This window comes from Cydia pomonella, chromosome 26, assembly GCF_033807575.1.
Source record: "Cydia pomonella isolate Wapato2018A chromosome 26, ilCydPomo1, whole genome shotgun sequence".
NCBI lineage: Eukaryota > Metazoa > Arthropoda > Insecta > Lepidoptera > Tortricidae > Cydia > Cydia pomonella.
In genome coordinates this window covers 10,932,376-10,952,805 of record NC_084728.1, presented here as the reverse complement: position 1 = coordinate 10,952,805, position 20,430 = coordinate 10,932,376, and the positions used below count along the sequence as shown (strand labels likewise).

Here is a 20,430-nt window from a genome sequence, read left to right as displayed (position 1 = left end):
CTTTACTCTGTCTTATATCGTTTAAGTTGACATGATGCGTTTCATTTGAACAAAACATTAAAGTGCACGACTGCAATATTAAAGTCATTTTTTCCGTCATAGTGAGACCCTTTTCCCAGGCTTCATCCATACTCCAACCACAGCTTCGATTTTCCTTAGACATAATGTGATCCTCGTAGACACGCATCGATTTACCATGAGAATCTACGTAAAACAATGTGAGAGATACATAATCACTCAACAAGCTCCAAGAGCAATTGATTTGAAGATCAAGTCCCAGAATACACCAGAATTTTTGAGCTGCTGGGACGTGGTTGAAATAAACATATAAGTCTGCATTTGGCTGGCTTGATTCGCTATCCTTATGTTTGCATGTATAATGTAATAATGCTTGTTTTTCTTCCTTCAATCGTTTTGACACGATAGTTGTTTCGTTTACACGAATCGTCTGTATATTGTGGTCGTCTGTATACTCTTGCTCTAGACTAAGATTACTAATTTCGGGATGTCCAGAGCACAGTACTTCATAATCTTCACCTACCGGCACAAAATAGGCTAAATCTAAACTCCGAAGCCGAATGCTTCGTACATTAGGTGATACTATGGCCATTGCAGGTTCTACAGACGCTTGCAACGTCACAGTACAATTAGTCTTCTCGTCTGTACATATATATTCATAAGAGTTTATGTCAGGCTTCTCCATAGTCAAGTTTATTGTTGTGCTATTAACAATTTCAGTCAGCTGTTCGCCACCATCTTTCAATTTTAAGTTAAGGTTTTGAGAGTCGAGTCCCGAACAGAAAATAGTGACATTGTCTCCGGACTTCGCTTTAAGAAAAACGCTTCCATCAAAAAATGACACAGATGTTTCACTTCTTGTGTTTTCCGCAACTCCGGAGATTTTTAAGTGGCAGGCGTGTGCATTAAGAAGCAGGGGTGGCAGCAAACACACAAACACGAGAACACGCATGTTCGCACTCGGTCTAACACTAATAATAATGACCTAGTGCTATGGTGATGTCAGTTTTATATAGGACACTAAATTAGACATAATAATTAATAATAATAACACTCATTTTACCAATAGGGATGTGTATGGCCGGAACGGACAACAGACTTGCTTTTATTCGACACAACTTCACTTTTAGATGAAATATAAACGTCTGTATACATAAATTTTAGACTAATCAATCACGATTATTTAATCTTTATATAATAGCAATGATGTAGCAATTATTTTGATAAAACATGAAATAATAAATATATTGAAAGGATTAAAAAATACGAATTATTTTCATTTCATTTCATTTATTTCTTGCTTTGTGTGTGTACAAAAGGTCTTATGTATTAACCATTACATGTCTCAACACAACCCGGTGAGGGTATTGCAATACATTTAAGAGCTAAGTAATAACATTTAATATTGAAAATTAATAAGTTCGTCATTCGAATACAATTTAAATTGATTTAAAAGAAAAAACTTAAAAAAAAAATCATTGATGTCACGGGGGACCGTAGGGCTGGCTCCTTCCTCGCCCAACGGATCGGCATAGCGATCCAAAGGGGGAATGCAGCCAGCCTTATGGGAACCCTTCCACAGGGATCTGACCTGGGTGATCTAGCTTAATATAAATATATAGGTTTTAATTTTAGTTTTGTAGGTAGTTTTAATTTTAGGTTACATTTTATTCTAAGTTGGTAATTATTTAAATGTGTTATTGGTTTTAATAAAAATATCCATAATTTTATTTAAAAGATGATAAAAATATAATGTAGACATTACTTAGATAATGATTAGGTTTAATTGGGTTGGGTGGATAATGGTTAATTTCCATTGATTGATAATTAGTTATAATTATAAATAATACAGTGTTATTTAGAGAGGTGACAATCTGTCAATATCTATGACCATTTTAATATCTTGGCTCATCATTCTGTAGATATTCCGCGACGGAATAATAGGTTTTTTCCACAAGAAATTGTTTTAAAATACGTATAAATTTGTTATAGTCAGGTTCAGTTTTTATGTTCTCCGGTAATTTATTAAAAATCCTTATTGACGTGGGATAAGGTCCATGTTTATGTATCGCTAATTAGATAAAAAAACTGGCCATTCATGAGTTTTTAAGGAGAGAAAATAACAAATGAGATGGAACTGAACCTTCAGAGCGTGAGTTTAACATATACTTACTTTACTCATAGAGTTCCCTCACTAACATTTGAGTTTTTAAAATAATATACCTGTAATACCTACTACCTTATGCTATTTGATGTAAACGAGTACCTAAAATTACCTGCCTAATGGCTAAATTTTAGTGTTACTCATTTGTAAATTACTGTAATTGGACCAATTAAAAGTTTTTACATTTAATGAATTCGCGGGCTTATCCCATTAAAACAATAAGGATCCAGCAATGGGACAGGTCTTTTATAGATGTTTTCTATTTATACAGGTGAAATTGTTATTTTTGTTTCACCATACGCTGCGGGGTGAATATGTGGGTCATGCTGATCAACTTTTCGTACCCTTGGTAAAATAATGCAACATGTGACTATCCGTCAAAAATGGTTTTATTGCGGAAATAGCTTTAATAAAGTACGTTCTACATTATACAGAAAGAATTTTATTTTTAACTTTGTTAGTTTCTGAGATAAAACTCGGAAAACGACGTAAGTAATTAATGACCGTAAAATAGTGTCACAAATGCGTATGTTTCGTTGTTTTAAGTACATCGCTAGCTTGAGCGCCGGCTGTCGCGCACCCTGCCAAGAGCGTGGCGTGGAAACCGTCCACGCTCGTGTCCACAAACATCCCGGACGCGCTGCAGTGTCGCGGCAGCCGCAACAGCACCCTAAAGGCGTCGTAAACAAATGTAATGTTTTATTTAGAGCTATTTGCATGAACATGTAAAAAATACGCGCCTTACCACTTTATGTCCGCAAAGTATGCGTAATGATGTGTAAATTGCGTAATCCGTTTATTTGAAACGCCTGATGAAATGATTTTGTTTTACTATCATAAAAAGATAAAGCGCTTATTTTTCACATGTCCCTGCGACCAGCTGACGTACTTACCGCCGCGATACAACGGCTGACTATACATTAATCTGCGTTTGACAGCATTTATAGAAAAACCAGACAACTTCGAGTCGGATTCGCCCACGAGGGTTATGAACAAAATTAACTTTTTTTTTCACAGATTTATAGTTTTAAGATTTTCTCCTGTACTCGTATTATGACGATCTCACTTGCTGAATTTCATAGTTTTAAGTCAACAGTTAGTATCCTATAAATGTTGAATCCCATGAGAGTGTCCAAATATATGTACGTTTGATGCGGCAGAAGCGGCCGTATCTTTATTTACGTTAACTTAGAATTGTCATTTTTTTTACAGCTTCAAGAGACTGTAGGCCGGAGTACATGGTTTCAAGTCGATCCCTCCACGCGTTCCCAAGATAAAGAGTCTTGACAGACATACGGATGGACGGACAGACAGACGGACAATAAAGTGATCCTATAAGAGTTTCGTTTTTCCATTTGAAGTATGGAACCCTAAAAAAGTTACAGATACAACATTATTACTTTTAAGGAAGCAAACCGTTTGGTACCAACATTAAACGATGAGCGTTGCGAGGGTTTCAAAGCACATTCCTGTGTAAACAAATTTTGCTAGCGATGGAATCACAAAATTCACCTCAGACGAGAAAAAACTAACTGTACAATATTACAAATCTTAACTAAATTAATCTGACATTTTACGGTGAATGAAGTTTTAAGTAAATCATCCTATTTTCATAATAGATATTTAGACTGTCAAATTGATATTATAAAAATTGGATATTATTTATTTAAACTTTATTCAAAACAGAAAAACTTAATGCACAAAAGGCGGTTTAATATCATCAGCCCGCGTAGCCAACATGCCAACTGTTAACGCTCCGTGGCGAACGAATCGCAACTGTCACAGTCGCACTAATACGAAAGAGTGATAAAGAGAGATGACTACGCTACGCTACGGAGCATTAACGATTGGCATGTTGGCTACGCGAGCTGGTATTACGGTTGGAATTAAGATTGAGTTTTTTCCGACAGTTTAATAACATTTCCTATATTTTTTACTCCAAAATGTTTTTTCGAAATATAATTCAAAATCAAATTTTATTTACATACGCCGAACGGCGAACACGGTTACTTTTAACATCCAAGACTAACATACATGCCAGACATATGGTTATGCCAGAAAAGCTATACCAATGCTCAAATATTTTGTGCACAAATGCGAGTCATTTATTTACTTATATTGAAAACTTTTGCCAACCAAACAGATGTCGTATAATCCTCTCCATGTCAGTTTTCTCTAGTTACTTAGCGGAACCACAAATATTAATCATACAAATTGTTGACCACCCTCCGACATGACTAATAACTCTACATTAACATTTCCGCTACTTCAATAATACGCTATCCATACAAAATCTAACCTAAAATCCTTGGCTTTTAAGTCCATCTCAAACTCAAACCTATACAAAAACAAGCAAAAATGTCTTAAGCGACAAACGTTTTGAGTGTATTTTCGCGAAGAATAGAAGCGAATAAAAGAAATATCGTAACAATAGAGGAGTCAAATTCGCGGATTCATCCTAAGATCATAAAAATCTTTGCATCATTGGCTCAGACCGAGACGAAACTATATTTGCAATATATTTTTGCCGTCTTACAAGAAATATTTAAACGAAAATAAACTCTATCACTGTGTACTTACAGTGTAATGATTTGAATAAAAAACGCAAAATGCTTTGGCTAAATACAGCTGCATTCTTCAAATTTGTTGCCAAAGCAAAATCAGTCTTGTACCCTTTTAATAAAATATACTTAATTGTTTTTGAGTTGTTGTTTATTTTTGTAATAGTTTAGGGGTTGGATCGCTAGGTTGCATTTGAGAAATTCTTTTGGAAAATAATTTTGGGTATATCATGCACATTTTGTCATACTCAAACTGAATTTATTTAGCTACGTTCATGCTACGTCCTTTACCAACATTTGAAAATATATGTTATACCTATTCTAGTAGTAGCTACGTGGTTGACGGACTAAGTTAATGTGTGAAAGTATGAAAATATGATGTATACAGAATGGGTTGACATATATCTAAGGACGGGCCTTACGGGCAAGTGAGAATGGGGCCAGTACAGCGGTGTCACGCACACGAATTCGAGCCAATCGTGCAGTCTAACACCACAACGCGATTGGTTGATGAATCTGCATCACGCGCGCGATTGGTGGCAACCATTGACGTATATCTATGGACGGGCCTTACGGGCACTAAGAATGGTGCTCGTTCAGTGGTGTCACTCACGAATTTGAGCCGATTGTGCAGTCTCACGCAACTAGTTGCGACCAATCGCGCGGGTGATGCGAACTTATCAACCAATTGCGTTGTGGCGTTAGACTGCACGATTGGCTCGAATGCGTGAGTGACACCATTGAACTACCACCATTCTTAGTGCCCGTAAGGCCCGTCCTTAGATATATATGTAAATGACAGGACAGGATGTCATTATTTTCACCAGCCATACTCTGGGTCATACTGAACAACTTTCTCTATGAGACCAATGCCGATATGACAAAATAGTACATTTCGATGCTAGTGCGGAAAGTATGTCATTACTTCACGAGTACCGAGATATCTTAATGCCACGAGCCGTAGGCGAGTGGCAAGACTCGGGACGAGTGAAGAATGACATTTCTGCACGTGTATCGAACGACGTTTTTTAATACAGTTGCGAAAAAATAAGAAAAACTACAAGTACTTTTTTATGCATGTTCTATAAGACAGAAACTCTCTCTCTCTTCTTCCTCGCGTTGTCCCGGCATTTTGCCACGGCTCATGGGAGCCTGGGGTCCGCTTGACAACTAATAAGTTCTATAAGACAGAAACAATTGTAAATATAAAATATTATACTGTTATTACTTAAGTATTGTTATTTACGATTATTTGTGTATCGTATATTTAAATTGTGTGAAAAGAATATGCCTTTGGAAACTTAAAACATTCTTGCAGTAAAAAAACACCTCTGCTTTGACAGGCGTTTCGGCAGCTATTCCGTTCCATTCAGACAACTTATTAAGAACGGTTTTTCAATATTGAATATTAAACAATAAACGTATTATAATGATGAAGAGGTAAGTAATAGATTAGATTAGATGATTTATTTCATGAAAGACAATTACATAATAAATTTGCATTGATGTCAAAAATATAAGAATTTCTATCATGATCAATAAAATATGAAATATGCTTTTATTTATTATTTTTACATTAACAGTAGGTTTTTATGTTGATTACGAATTTTAAAGGAAACTAACATTAACACTCATCAATAAGTAGTCATGAATTGGAACAAGTGGAAAAGTAAAAAGCACTAGTTCGCGACATACAACTTTCCGCACGCTAAACAGCTACGTAATGTAGCACTTTTTGAGCAACTGTATTAAAAAAATATTTATCTGTGTCATATATTCCGGCTGATGAGTAGGGATTGCAATCCGGTCCGGCGGATCCGGTAATCCGGCCGGATCCGGCACTTTTCAAGAGCTACCGGATCCGGACCGGATCCGGTAAAATAAAAAAAACGGTTAAATACAGCACGCGCTGTGCATTTTAGATGAGGAAAAGGCGACTGGTGAGAAGTATGAAGTTAAACAGAACAAAAAACGAATGAAAAGTTTGAATTTAGTAAGATATTTTTATATATTTATTATGACGATAAATGGGAACAGAAGAGGATTTCTTCTTCTTTCGTGTTGGTGGCACGATATGACGATTACATAAATACTGTAATAGAAGGAAAAATTAAAGGATGCAGATGCCATGGAAGGCATTTGTAATTTATGCTAAAGAGAAAGTTAATGTTGTGATAGGAGATTTATAATAGTAAACAAATGAGCAGGATTAAGTCGGCCGTACTCTACCGACTAGAGTTGGACTCATCAATATGTGTGAATTAATATATGATATATTACTCCGATACTATATATATATATATATATATATATATATATAATTAAGATAAAATATTGATTCTTTACAATCTCATTCAATCTTATGCAATTTCCTTTATCTCCTGGTACATGCTACTCTACGTGTAGCCAATCCAAGTAACTTTTCTTAGGGAGTCCCTTTCCGCGATGGTTTTCAATCCTACACTATTATTTTTCGCATGAGATCGTCCGCCCGCTTTTTCTATGGGACAGACAATTTTTTTTTTCGCTATTTCGGCATCATAGGTTGCATAAAAGTTGTTCAGTATGACCTATTCACTACGCAGAGTATGGCTGGTGAAATTGAAATTACCCTGTTATTGTTAGGTTAGGACCCCAAACAGTGCTCTCAATAAGGTCGTCGACCTCTGCCATCTTGTATAATTGTGTCTGGATAGCAGATCAGATTGCAGTATGGGGACACTGCAATTCCGACGACATTAAACACTGAGGGGTAAGCTTCAAATGTATTTCATTTGAGTAAAATTAACTGAGTGTAGTAAAAAAAATATCCAAAAATTCCATTGTGAGAAATACTTATTATGATTGAGAGTCCGAATTATCTTGACGATTATTCGAATAATTATTTAAAAAGTACCTATAGTCGGCGATAAAATGTAGGTATTGTAGGTACCGTCAAATGGGGCGAATAGAGATGGCGGGGTGAATAGGGATAAAAACCGAAAATGACATTATCTGATCATGTCTTAAAAACTACCTTCACAAAATTTATCATGCAAAATTCACTATTTAAGTATTTAATATATTGTATATATCTTTGTCTAAGTAAGTAAGTAAATATTCTTTATTGCACCACAAACAAAACAAATTTAAAAACAAATATATAATGTAAAGAAAGGTAGCAACAGGCGGCAGTACCCATAACACAAGCCCTATTGAGCTTACTGTGGGACTTTGTCAATTTGTATATGACCTATAAATATTTATTTATTTATTTACTATTATCAAAGAGAATTGAGTATAGAGGCGTATTGTCAAAGTAAATTTTATAATCAACTAAATTTACGGCCATCTTTCGACAGAGAACTAAAAAAACTCTTAGAATGGCAAAGGCTATTTGACCCATATTCTTTCACTGATATGTGATCAATTACAAAATTAATATGTATTTATCGCTACAAATATAGAACCAAAATAAAATAAAAATGACAATATAAAAGTACACAAAACGAATACTTACACACTTTAATTTTTTTCTCATCGATGGACGTGATTTATCACTCGGACACAAATCACAAACTAGCAGTGATGTTCAATCTAGCCAACTGTAAAAAATTCCAAAGGATACATTCAGAAAGCGTCATATTCGAGTTTGAAGTTGAACCTGGGGTAAAGTTTATATCAAAGTAAACCCAGGAATCAAAGTAGCCCCAATCCACGGTATATCTTTGGCTTTGCTATTATTTTAGACATCAAGCTCCGAGGTCCACCAATGAATAGCAGAGTATCTGAAAAACTAAGCATTTGTTTGCTCTGCAATTTTGCAATCTTCCTCGGTATTTTCTTTTATTTTCTGTAATAAAACGAACTAGCATTTTACAGATACATTTGCTACATTGCTGCAGCGACAGTTCTTTAGATTAGCTAAGGTCATCGCCCGCGTCTATCTTATTTAATTGTGTCCGGAATGACCGTCCGATCCGATTGTGTTTTTATGGCGGGGGTGGCTGTCATTAGACACTTCGAGGGTCATCTTAAAGTCAATTTGTAGTTTTAGGCTCGAATTAATGAAGACTGCCCTTTGAGCAGGAACTCTGTTTCAATGCGTTTAAGATTATTGTCAGTTTATTTTAAAAGTTTTTAAAATATTTACACCATTCATGATGTTAGTTGTATTTGGGTAATTCAAAATAGTCCAGAATGACACCCATAATTATTTTATACACGACGTTTCACGAGTGACCCGAAAGATTTTAATAGTGTATTCCTGATCATATTTTAAGACTAAGATGTCTTATGAACTTTTCTGGAATTCGGCTAGTTTAGAGTTAATGCCATCTAAAAAAAAACGTATTTTTTTCGTTAACGCCTTTTTGATGGCGATGTTGCTACTATGGGACATAATGTAAATATCCTCATGTAAAAAAGTGACAAATAACACTTTGCAAAAAAATAGGTTTTTGGAAAAAAAGGTAATGGGCCATCATACTGGCCCACTAAGATGGGCCAGCGTGTAAAGAGGGTAGCGGTGTCGGGTGGCTTATGGCTCGGCGGGATGGCGATGGGATGGCCACGGTTTTTCGTCCTTAGATCAAAGATGGTTCGTACGCATTTACACGTAGCCTATTCCATAGTGCGTGCTTTCAAACATCGTATGGCTATCTCGCTGGCCCAGCGCTGGGCCATCGTGTAGGGGAGCTATAATATTTTTCCTTCTTTAATTGCGAGGTTAAAATCTTTCGGGTTCCTCGTGATACACCGTTTTCAAAATTATAAAATTTTTCAAAATTACCTTAATTTTTTTAATACTACGTCGGTGGCAAACAAGCATACGGCCCGCCTGGTGGTAAGCAGTCTCCGTAGCCTATGTACGCCTGCAACTTCAGAGGAGTTACATGCGCGTTGCCGACCCTAATAACCCTCCCTCCCCTCGTTGAGCTCTGGAAACCTTACTCACCGGCAGGAACACCACAACACTATGAGTAGGGTCTAGTGTTATTTGGCTGCGGTTTTCTGTAAGATGTTTTCTGTTTTTTTATATTCTGAATAGGCACAAACTCCATAATGAAATTGTCATAGGCGTATATCATAATGACGCATATGAGCGTTTCTTCTAAGGTGAAATCATAGAAAGAGAAGTTAAAGTTATACACACAACAAACTAAGGGATATCTTCCAGTAAACCTTTGAGCAACTGAGAGAAACTGACTGACTGTTAGGTATGTTGTACTTTGATCATCTTGAAATTTAAAAAAAAGTGACCATTTGATAACAAAAACGTATTATTACTGATATAGATGTACAAACGTGGGTAAATAAATAAACATAAACAACAACAAAAAATTTGTTACAATGACACTTATTTAGATATTTAGCCTATATGACTTTTTCTTTCCCGATCCCAGTTTCCTTTGAAATCCACTCAAAATATGACGTCACATTCGTAAATATGGCCACCTTATTTTCACAGTCATTCGGCATTAATCTCAGAATACCCAGTACACGTTCAGTGGCGGTGAAGATCGGTCCAAACTCGGTGATGAAGCAATCAGCATCGCGGGTCATGTTGACGCATATGAACGTGTCATCTAAGGTAAATCCGTAGCGCTCATAACAGAAAATTGGGTTGATAATTCTGACGTCGTAGATTTCCATGTCATTGGTGAGGTATGTGCGGCGTTCCATGGTGATTATCGTCTTCCATACGCTGGCTTGGACCTTTGAAAATAAACAAGTTACTGTTAAAAACATTTTGTGTGACACACGTTTATTTCTGACTGTCTCACTTGCATGTTTAAGATACTTTCTAATGAGCTGTCTTTCAGATCGAAATTTCATGTCTTTCTAGCTGTAGATTATAATTATCTTGGGAAAAAAATAATACTAAATTTCACCCCATACAACTAGCTTCACTCCGTCACATTTTTTGGGGACAAAAAACAAGAAAATGATAAGAATTTTGACCCAAACATGACACGTTGTGGTTAGTTATGAAGCTTCGGCATCTACCACTTCAGAACGAGGTGAGTTCAGGTACAGTCACGAAGTCACCGCCCACTTCTTTCTAACCAACAGTATTCTTTGAATAGAGAGCCAAGTCATGCTCAGAATATCGAATTAAAACGCGATTGAACCAAAATAGTGCAAATTCAAGCTCGCGATCACTGTTTCCAGGTTCACTTCGTTTTCACAGAGCTCCGACAATTCAAACCATTTTAAAAATACTCAAAGATGAATTAGACATAGAGATGTATTGAAGAATTGGACGAAAAACACATGCTGCGCAGACCCCAAGTGAATAGGATAAGAGCAAACGATTGATGATGGTATTGATGGTGATGCGTACCTGCTGAACTCCATTGATGGTACTCGACCTTCGCCAGCGCTATGTGCAGCACGGTGCTGTTGCCGATGAAGCCGGGTTGCACCTTCCACCTCAGGTTGGGGTGTCGGTTGTAGATGTAGTCTATTGGTTACCTGCTGTGCTCCATTGGTAAAGAAAACAGACGCAGTTATCTACAAGTCTTCGTTGACTTTGGCTAGGGCTATGTCGTGCCACGGCACAGTGCTGTTGCTGATGCAGCTGGGGTGCACCTTCCTCCATCTCAGGATGGGGTGTTGGACGTTGTTGCGATTGCAGATGTAGTCTATAGGTTACCTGCTGAGCTCCATTGGTAAAGAAAACAGGCACAGCTGTCTCCAAGTCTTCGTTGACCTTGGCTAGGGCTATGTCGTGCCATGGCACAGTGCTGTTGCTGATGTATCCGGGGTGCACCTTCCATCTCAGGATGAGGTGGGTGTTCGTGTGGTTGTGAACGTAGTCGCGGTAGAGGAGCGTTCGGTGGATGTGATCTGGTGGTCGAAGATTAAAATTATTTGTAATCTACTCTGCACCAACTAGCGCGTAGTAAACAACAGATATCTAAATGTTCGTAACGTTCGACTGTGAGTGTAAGATGATTTTTTAGCTTAAGTATATAAGGATTAAATAATATTTAAGATTTCTATTAGGTATGTACCTAATAGCAGATATGGGACTGCTGCGCCCCATATCTGAAATCGCCACGCAGATCTGAGGCTCGAGCCTAAACTGTTACTTTAGTCCAGAATTTGCCTTTGTCCCGGCTGCTTGCCACGGCTCATAGGAACCTGGGGCCGCTTGGCAACTAATCCCGAGATTTCACGTAGGTACTAGTTTTTACCTAAGCTGCTGTCATCTGACCTTTGAACCCAGAGGGGCAACTAGCCCTTATTGGGATTAGTCCGGTTTCCTCACAATGTTTTCCTTCGCCGAAAAGCGACTAGTCAATATCAAATCATATATAAAGTACATAAGTTCCGAAAAACTCATTGGTACGAGCCGGGGTTTGAACCGGAGACCTCCGGATTGAAAGTCGCATACTTTTACCGCTATTCCACCAGCGCTTATTCAGAATTTCAAAACCCGAGAATGTAAATAGCACTCACAATCGAAGTGGAAATCATTGTGCACAGTGTGTAACTCCAGCGTAAATAATAAATGCCCCTGGTAAATATGTCTGTAATACTTATTAGAAAATAAACTATTCTATTCTATTCTATTCTATAATATATACATTGTATTTCGTCAGGTGTCAAGCAAAACTCTATAAGTACCACCACAAGTCGATAGCCATAATGAACCATATTACTTCTAATAAGGTTGCTTTTTGTTTAATTATTTCTTAGTAATTAGTGAGTTTTGCTTGTCACCGGACGATTTGCTCTCGCCTAGTGGCTTGAACCGATAATATTCTCAAGATAAAACACAGTAAAACAAACTTAAATGTGTGCTATACTACGAGTATATTATTAGAGTGTGGTACTTTGTATCTTGCAGTGCGCAGCAGTGACGATCCACTTCGTGGCGATGACGCTGCCGAAACAGGTGAAAATCCAGCCCGCAGGTTCGTCAGTGACGCTTCGAGCTATTATAGCGGCGAGGTATGGATATCTGTGGAAAGAGATTTGTTTATGGACAGCCAGCTACAGAGATGAGTAGTTAACCCCCTCTGCAAACAAACTTCTATGCAGGGAGAGGGGGGGGTTAGTTATTTCTGCAGCTGCCTGTACAGTCAGCTGGAGAAATACCTGATTCCTCCACCTTCATACAAACTTCTATATCTGAAGAGGGCTTCGCGGTCTCTCTTTACCAACAACGTCAAGCAAGCAACAACGCATTTGGCATCTAAGGTACATACTGAGGGAGTTTTCCTCAAACGATTATATACGGTTAAAGATGGTAAACCTAGAGTTGGTAAGAACTCGTATGGAGACAATGCCTTTTAGAATTTTTTTGTGCATAATTTGAGAGTTCTCTTAAAAGGGCTCAAGTCTTTACAAAGTCTGAAAAGCTGATGAGTCGAGTTTTAAAGCAGAGGACTCAAAGGACTTGAGTCTTAACCAACACTAAAAATAGTAGACCGCCAAGATGACCTGTCAGGTCAGGACTCAGGACCTCAGGGTCGATATTGCAAGCGTTCAGGTGTCGGTTGACCACGTCCTTATAAGTCTTATAACGCAGATGCTGACTGCCGTACTACCACTTGTCTTTCACCAATTCAGAGTAGAATACGGTTTTGGGCAAGCGGCGGTCATCCATACAGAGGATACCTCCACACCGCCCATACCGCTTAAGCTGTCAATGCATTAGTAGAGCCTCGGATCCATACCAGGTCCCGGAACGACGCAGGACCTCAGAATTTGGAACTCGGTCTTGCCATTTGATTCTGAGTATATGCTTTAAACACCTTAAGTGATAGGTGCTAGGCACCTATCACCTAAGGTGTCTTTTTCACTGGATTTGTAAAGGCAGTCTTTGAGCCATACAGAAGCACCGGGATGCCGGGATGATAAGCGCCTTGTAGACGCTAAACTTCGTCTCTAGCTTAAGATCATGGGATCTCCAAACCCGGTCAGTGAGTCATCCGAAATTGGCAGCGGCGATAGCGATGCGCAATGATAATGGTATATATGTAAGCTAGTCCCCAAAAGAATGAATATCCCGAAGCGTCAATATAGGTACGTATACTATGTATTTAATAAGTACACCTTTACATAAATTGCTTGTTTCGAATCAAAAATAACTATAGCTCTTTTTTCTAAGCTTTCCTATGTGAGGATTAAGTAACATCAAATCGACTATTTATATCAAAAACTCCTCCTGTCCTGTCCTGTCCTGTCGTCCTGCTAGTCATTCTAAATATTGTTGGGCGGAAAGAATGGAAACATCTCTGTGAACTCGGCGTCAGCGAAAGCTGGCGTGAATCCGCTCTGGACCGAGCAAAGTGCTCTTGTGTTGGAGGCCAAGCTTCATTTTGTGTCATCGCGCAAGTAATTAAGTATACTATAAACTTACTTTAAAGAAGCAGTAAAAGAGCGGTTCATATTACTCCGACCACCTACATCCGTCAGCTTCAGTACTGGAAGCTCAACAACCTCGACATCTTCAGCCTTAGTTACAGGTCTCTCATCCTTATCATCAACTTCTGTAGCGAACTTTATGATGGAGAAGAGGGAGAATAAAGCTAGCACTGTGACGAAGCCAATGGCTAGCCATGTCGTTTTCATGGTGGGTTATTGGGTTAATATTTCCATAGGTAATTGTTTGTTGTGGTGTTTGACATAGTAAATTGACAGATTTCTAACGTACAGGTCACAGATCTCAGATAAAAGGTGATTTAAAAAGTCTTAGTCCGTATATTCATACTCTCTTTGGTCCGAGGTACAGAGTAACACGAGTGTGCTCAGCTCATATAGGGACCGTGCGCGTTGGAGGGTCTGCCATCTTGTGTTCTGAATCGGAACCATAAACAGGCACAAGATGGCAGAACCTCCTATGCACAAGAAAACACGTGACGTGTAAATGTAGATGTTTATGGTTCAATTCAATTCAATTCAAAATATTCTTTATTCAAATAGGCCTAGCAACAAGCACTTTTAAATCGTCAAATTTTACAAATATCATCTTAATCTAAATATCAGAGCAATTTATTGATGCAGTTATTATTGTTCTAAAAAAAACATTGAACTATTATAGATATGGTAAACTTAATAATAAGAATTTCACAAAAAGATCGTCAAACATCAAAATTGTATAAAAATACTAGTCTAGAACCTTTCTAGAATAAAATCTAAATGTCAAAAAATACGGTATATATATACATTGAATTATCAATTTCATCATTAATAACATAACAATAAATAATTCATTCTTTACAATCACACTTAATCCCACGGTGTTTCATCATTCATGTAGTCTTGTGTGCTATAATAGGCTTTAGAGATAAGCTTACGTTTTACATAATTTTTAAATTTACTAACAGACAATTCAGTTATAATATTAGGAAGTTTATTGTAAAATCTTACACAATTACCCATGAATGATTTCTTAATTTTATGGAGCCTAGTGAAGGGCACTGCGAGCTTATGCTTATTTCTAGTATTAATATTATGTATTTCACAGTTTTTCTTAAAACTGGCAATGTTTTTATGTACATACAGAATATTCTCATAAATATATTGACAGTGCACTGTCATTATGTTAATGTCCTTAAACTTATCTCTAAGTGTGTCTCTATGGTACATTTTATATATTGCACGAATAGCCCTCTTCTGCAGAACAAAAATGGTATTTATCTCTGAAGCACTACCCCATAGTAAAATACCATATGACATAATGCTATGAAAGTAACTAAAGTAAACTAATCGAGCTGTTTTCACGTCTGTTAACTGACGGATCTTGCTCACTGCAAAAGCTGCAGAACTCAGTCTATTCGAGAGATTAGCAATATGGGGACCCCATTGTAGTTTAGAATCTAAAGTTATACCAAGAAAAACTGTGCTATCTACTAGTTCCAATTCCTCATCCTTGACAATGACACCTGTTTGCTCATTTCTTATGTGACTTGTAACAAACTTAATGCACTTAGTCTTTTTCTCATTTAACAATAAATTATTAACATTAAACCAATTTACTACTTTAGAAATAGCATTGTTTACATCACTGCAAGCTTGTTGCTGTCGTTTGACTTTGAAAATAAGTGAGGTATCGTCTGCAAACAATACTATGTCATGGTGGGTCTTTACAAGGTAAGGCAGGTCATTAATGTAGATAAGGAACAGGAACGGCCCCAATATTGATCCCTGCGGTACACCCATAGAGACCAATGACCCCGGTGATCGCTGTCCACTCACATCAACCCTTTGTATTCTACCGTGTAAGTAAGACTTTATTAAATTCAGTGCCGAGCCTCTTACTCCATAATAGTGCAGTTTCCTGATCAATGTTTCATGACAGACGCAATCGAAGGCCTTAGATAAGTCACAGAAGATACCTAAAGCATCCTGTGACTCCTCCCAGGCATCGAAGATCTGTTTAATTAGCTCAACACCAGCGTCGGTTGTTGAGCGACCCCGTGTAAAACCAAATTGTTTGTTGTGCATTAGATTATTAATGTTAAAATGTTTCAATAACTGACTCAAAACTATTTTTTCAAAAATTTTGCTGAATGTTGGTAACACTGATATCGGTCTAAAGTTAGTGGGGTCGGATGTGCTACCTGATTTAAATAAAGGAGTGACTTTACTATGTTTCATTAGATCAGGAAACTCACCGCAGTCAACACTGTTATTAAATATAACTACCAGGTCAGGCGCTACAACTTCTATTAAGGATTTGACAGTATGAACGGAGACTCCCCAAAGGTCACTAGTTTTTTTTACATTAATTGATTTAAACGCCTTTAATATATCTGAGGCACTCACATGTTCAAAATTAAGGTTTCTAGTACATTCTGGGACATTCTCTTCTAACAGTGTAACGGCAGACGAGGGTGATGAATTTAAGTTCTTAGTTGTGGAAGCTGGTACCTCGGTGAAGAATTTTTCAAATTCTGTTGCTACATCTAAACTGGAATCTACGATTTTGTCATCAATTTTTAGTTTAAGATCTTTCATCCTTTGCTTTGATCTACCAGTCTCCACATTAATTACTTTCCACGTTGTTTTAATTATATCAGAGCTAGTTTTTATTGTTTGACTTAAATAATTACGCTTTGCGATATGGCAATCTATTTTAAACTTCTTCGAATATTGTTTAACATATTCCTTAAATTCATCACTCGTATTGAACCGCCGTTCCTCATACAAGGCATACAATGCACGTCTTCGTTGATGTAACTCTGCAGTAGCCCACTCACTAAAAACTGATGCATCACTAACCATGACCGATTTTGTAGTAAATATCGCATTATAATTTTCCATAAAAGTGTGAAAGAATGAATTATACATATCATTAGGACTCATGTTGGAAGACAGAAAGGGTAGCGCCTGAATTAAACTTTGTTTCATTCGTTCCACGCGGTCAGAGGTTACTGGTACAAAAGTTATTTGTTTTCGCAAGGTATTTTTCCTTACAGCCTCAAACACCATTAATTGGCCTAAGTGGTCTGATTCTAACTTGCTGATTACATTTTTAGCGGTAGGAAAAATATCAGTGAAAATATTATCTATACAGGTGGCACTAGTGGCAGTCACTCTAGTAGGCTCCATAAACATGTGGTTGAGATTACATGATTTGAAAAGATTCAACAATCTACAACTTACTGTTGAATTTTCCAAAATATTTACATTATAGTCGCCGCATATAAGTAATTTCTTACTAGAAGGTGATATTTTAAGTAGGACGGATTCCATTATGCTTTCAAATATTTCAAAATTACTTAAAGGCGGCCTATACACACAGACAACAATAAATTGCTCCAATTCTACTGCACTTAGTTCTATAGTCCGCTCAACAGACATGGATACAATGTCCTTACGTTCCTTAAATTTTAACTGACTATTTAATATAATTAATGACCCACCATGTATGGAACTAAGTCTGGTGAACGAACTGCCCACCTGGTGATTATTAAATTGAGGCATTAATTCATTATTATTCAACCAATGTTCAGTAATACATAAAATATCAATATTATAATCATTCAAAAAAAGTTCAATCTGTAAATCTTTTCCTCTAATACATTGAATGTTTTGATGCACCAGGTGGATGTACATTCCATGTTTGCAGTATTTTTCATCAGATTTACTAAAAGCTAAATTGCCAGAGACAGATTCTTTTGTCTTAAGAGCTAATTTAAATTATTGGTTATGACTGGAACCAAAACCAAGTTCATACCGGTCTGCTCAATAGAAGCAGGATAAACTGCCAAATTTTTGGCAGAAATGTCAAACAAATATGATAGCGACAAAGCTATTTGTCTTTTATAATAATTTGAAAGGTATAACTTACCTTTAGTCCAAAAAACCATAGGCATATGGTATTTGCTAACAAATTTGTTAGTGTCAATTATACTAAACTTATCACTATATGTACAAAGATTATATAAAAATATATTTAACTTACACCTAGTGTTATTTTCTGCCTCTGACATTTGATCACAATAGGGGAATGTGAAAATAATAATTTCATTTACTATAAGTGTCTTTAATTGTTCAAAGAATTTTATTAAATTATTTTTATTCACATTACCCCTATTCCCCATAAGAATAAGCAGTGTTGTCTTTGAATTAATAGTACTATCATTTAAAATTCGTTTTGAGAGATTTTCAAGGCTACTATGAGGCAGACAATTGTTGATTGTACTAAGTCCCTTTAAGTAATAGTTTAAAAATGGGCTCATATGGGTTCCGATTCAGGCCACAAGATGGCAGACCTTCCAACGCGCACGGTCCCTATACTTCATGGACAAGAAGCTTTTATATTCTATGAAAGAATATAACATTTATGCAATAGATAGAGTCTGTTCGGTTCGGAAAGAGAAGAGTCGTGGAAAGTATGGGGCCCAATACATTCCACGACTCTTCTCTTTCCGAACAGACTCTAGTAGATTGGATTGTTAATCAAGGGATGAAAGGCACCTACATATCTCTGTCGAGGTAGTTTGGCCATTAGTCCGAGACTGAAATGATGCCTTTCGTCCGAGTTAAACACTCTATTTTTCATTTCGAATACGAGGAAAGTAAAATACACGTGCAACTTCAGTGGTATTTTATGAGGTTACTTTCAGTGAACAATTTAGGTGAAAATATCGTTATTTATGGAATGGGGAGTTAATTATCAAAATAGAAAATGTATAAAAAATCCATTTAAAACCAGGACTTCAACTACTTATCGTAAAAAAAAAAGTACTTGGAATGTAAAATGCTCGAGTGCAGAAACCTATCAGTATCACTTTCTGCACACCTTTTAGTTCAGCAATGACCCATTTTCAGAGTATGAGAAATGAAAACTAGTTTACATATTCCATTTTTACTTACTTAACATAATTTAAATCAGCTTCATCCAGCCAAGCCTTCGGGCAGTCCGTAGCTGACCATAATAACCACAACTATAGAAACAAATCAAAGTATTTCTTTATGAAATATTTTGATAACTATGTTCGTTGAGGAATCACACTACTATAAATAAATAAATATTATAGGACATTATTACACAAATTGACTAAGTCCCACAGTAAGCTCAATAAGGCTTGTGTTGAGGGTACTTAGACAACGATATATATAATATATAAATATTTATAAATACTTAAATACATACAAAACACCCATGACTCAGGAACAAATCTCCATGGTCATCACACGAATAAATGCCAGGATTTGAACCGGGGACCATCGGCTTCGTAGGCAGGGTCACTACCCACTAGGCCAAACTGGTCGACGAAATTTTTAATTTTAATATGGATACCAAATAAGTGTCTTGGTGTAATACTTGTTAACCTATGTATATACTTTTTTTTTAATACATGACATCTATTTTAGTTCATACTTAATAAGTTAATAATCTCCTCAATTAAGAGGGAATAGCTTTGCGATCCTAGCGAAATAACGGTACTTTTTCTATGAAATTCTATTTCAGGAGAAAACGGTTTCCACTAACTAAATCTTAACATATCACTTTGATTTTGATGTCGATCGCTTCAGTATAATATATTCTAGGTTTACAAGTTTCGCTTTCAAAAAAAGTATTGCAAATTTTGAAAAACAGGAAAACCTATAGTTTTTCATTGTGTCAATAACATACTAAAAAATAATGGAGAATGGAAAATATTTAGAAGTGAAAAAAAAAACGTTTTCTCTTTTTGTATGGACGATGGTATACTACCCTCATAAATGGCAGATCTAATAATAGGTAAGTCGCCATCATGATATATCGGAGCGGTCGAGGTGCTCAAAAATATCTGACACGCACTCTAACGCCTTGGCAATAGACGTGTTCAGATATTTGTGTATCTTGGCCGTTCCGATATATCTAATGGCGTGTACAGATGCCATATACAGATTATATAGATAAAAAAAAAGTTATTTACCCAAAATTCGCTAGCAATTGCATTTCTACACATCACAAAAGTTTTTCCACTTCTCCCTTCGCTCGTTCCGATAGTATCTTTTATTACCGCGCTCGTTGCAAATTGTAGATATCGGCGATAACAACGAACATAGACGCATAAATCTTTGCGACGATCAAAGGGACCATTTGGGGGACTTTGGTATGTATAGAGATAGAGATAGATAGATTAGGAAAATGAGAGAAAAGTTTCATTTAAGTTACAATGACTTTCCCTACTCCACAGTTTTAGGACATATAATGCTGAAAGTATTTTTCTTAAAAGTAAACAAATTAACCTT

The 20,430-nt window shown here is 36.7% G+C and overlaps 1 protein-coding gene across 2 annotated transcripts; it reads right to left on the bottom strand.

Annotated features, from left to right (window-relative positions):
* Positions 1 to 9,980: 9,980 nt before the first annotated feature.
* LOC133532306 (serine protease 3-like) lies at positions 9,981 to 20,430 on the bottom strand. Of its 2 annotated transcripts, XM_061870916.1 has the most exons (5): positions 20,112 to 20,430; positions 19,063 to 19,133; positions 12,567 to 12,694; positions 11,381 to 11,574; positions 9,981 to 10,440 (listed from the first exon to the last, which is right to left on the bottom strand). In XM_061870916.1, exons 1-5 carry the CDS (start codon positions 20,142 to 20,144, stop codon positions 10,099 to 10,101), a joined length of 768 nt encoding a protein of 255 aa, XP_061726900.1. In that variant the 5' UTR covers positions 20,145 to 20,430; the 3' UTR covers positions 9,981 to 10,098. The 2 variants fall into 2 exon arrangements, with proteins under 2 accessions (XP_061726900.1, XP_061726899.1); XM_061870915.1 differs by lacking the exons at positions 19,063 to 19,133; positions 20,112 to 20,430 and adding an exon at positions 14,099 to 14,496.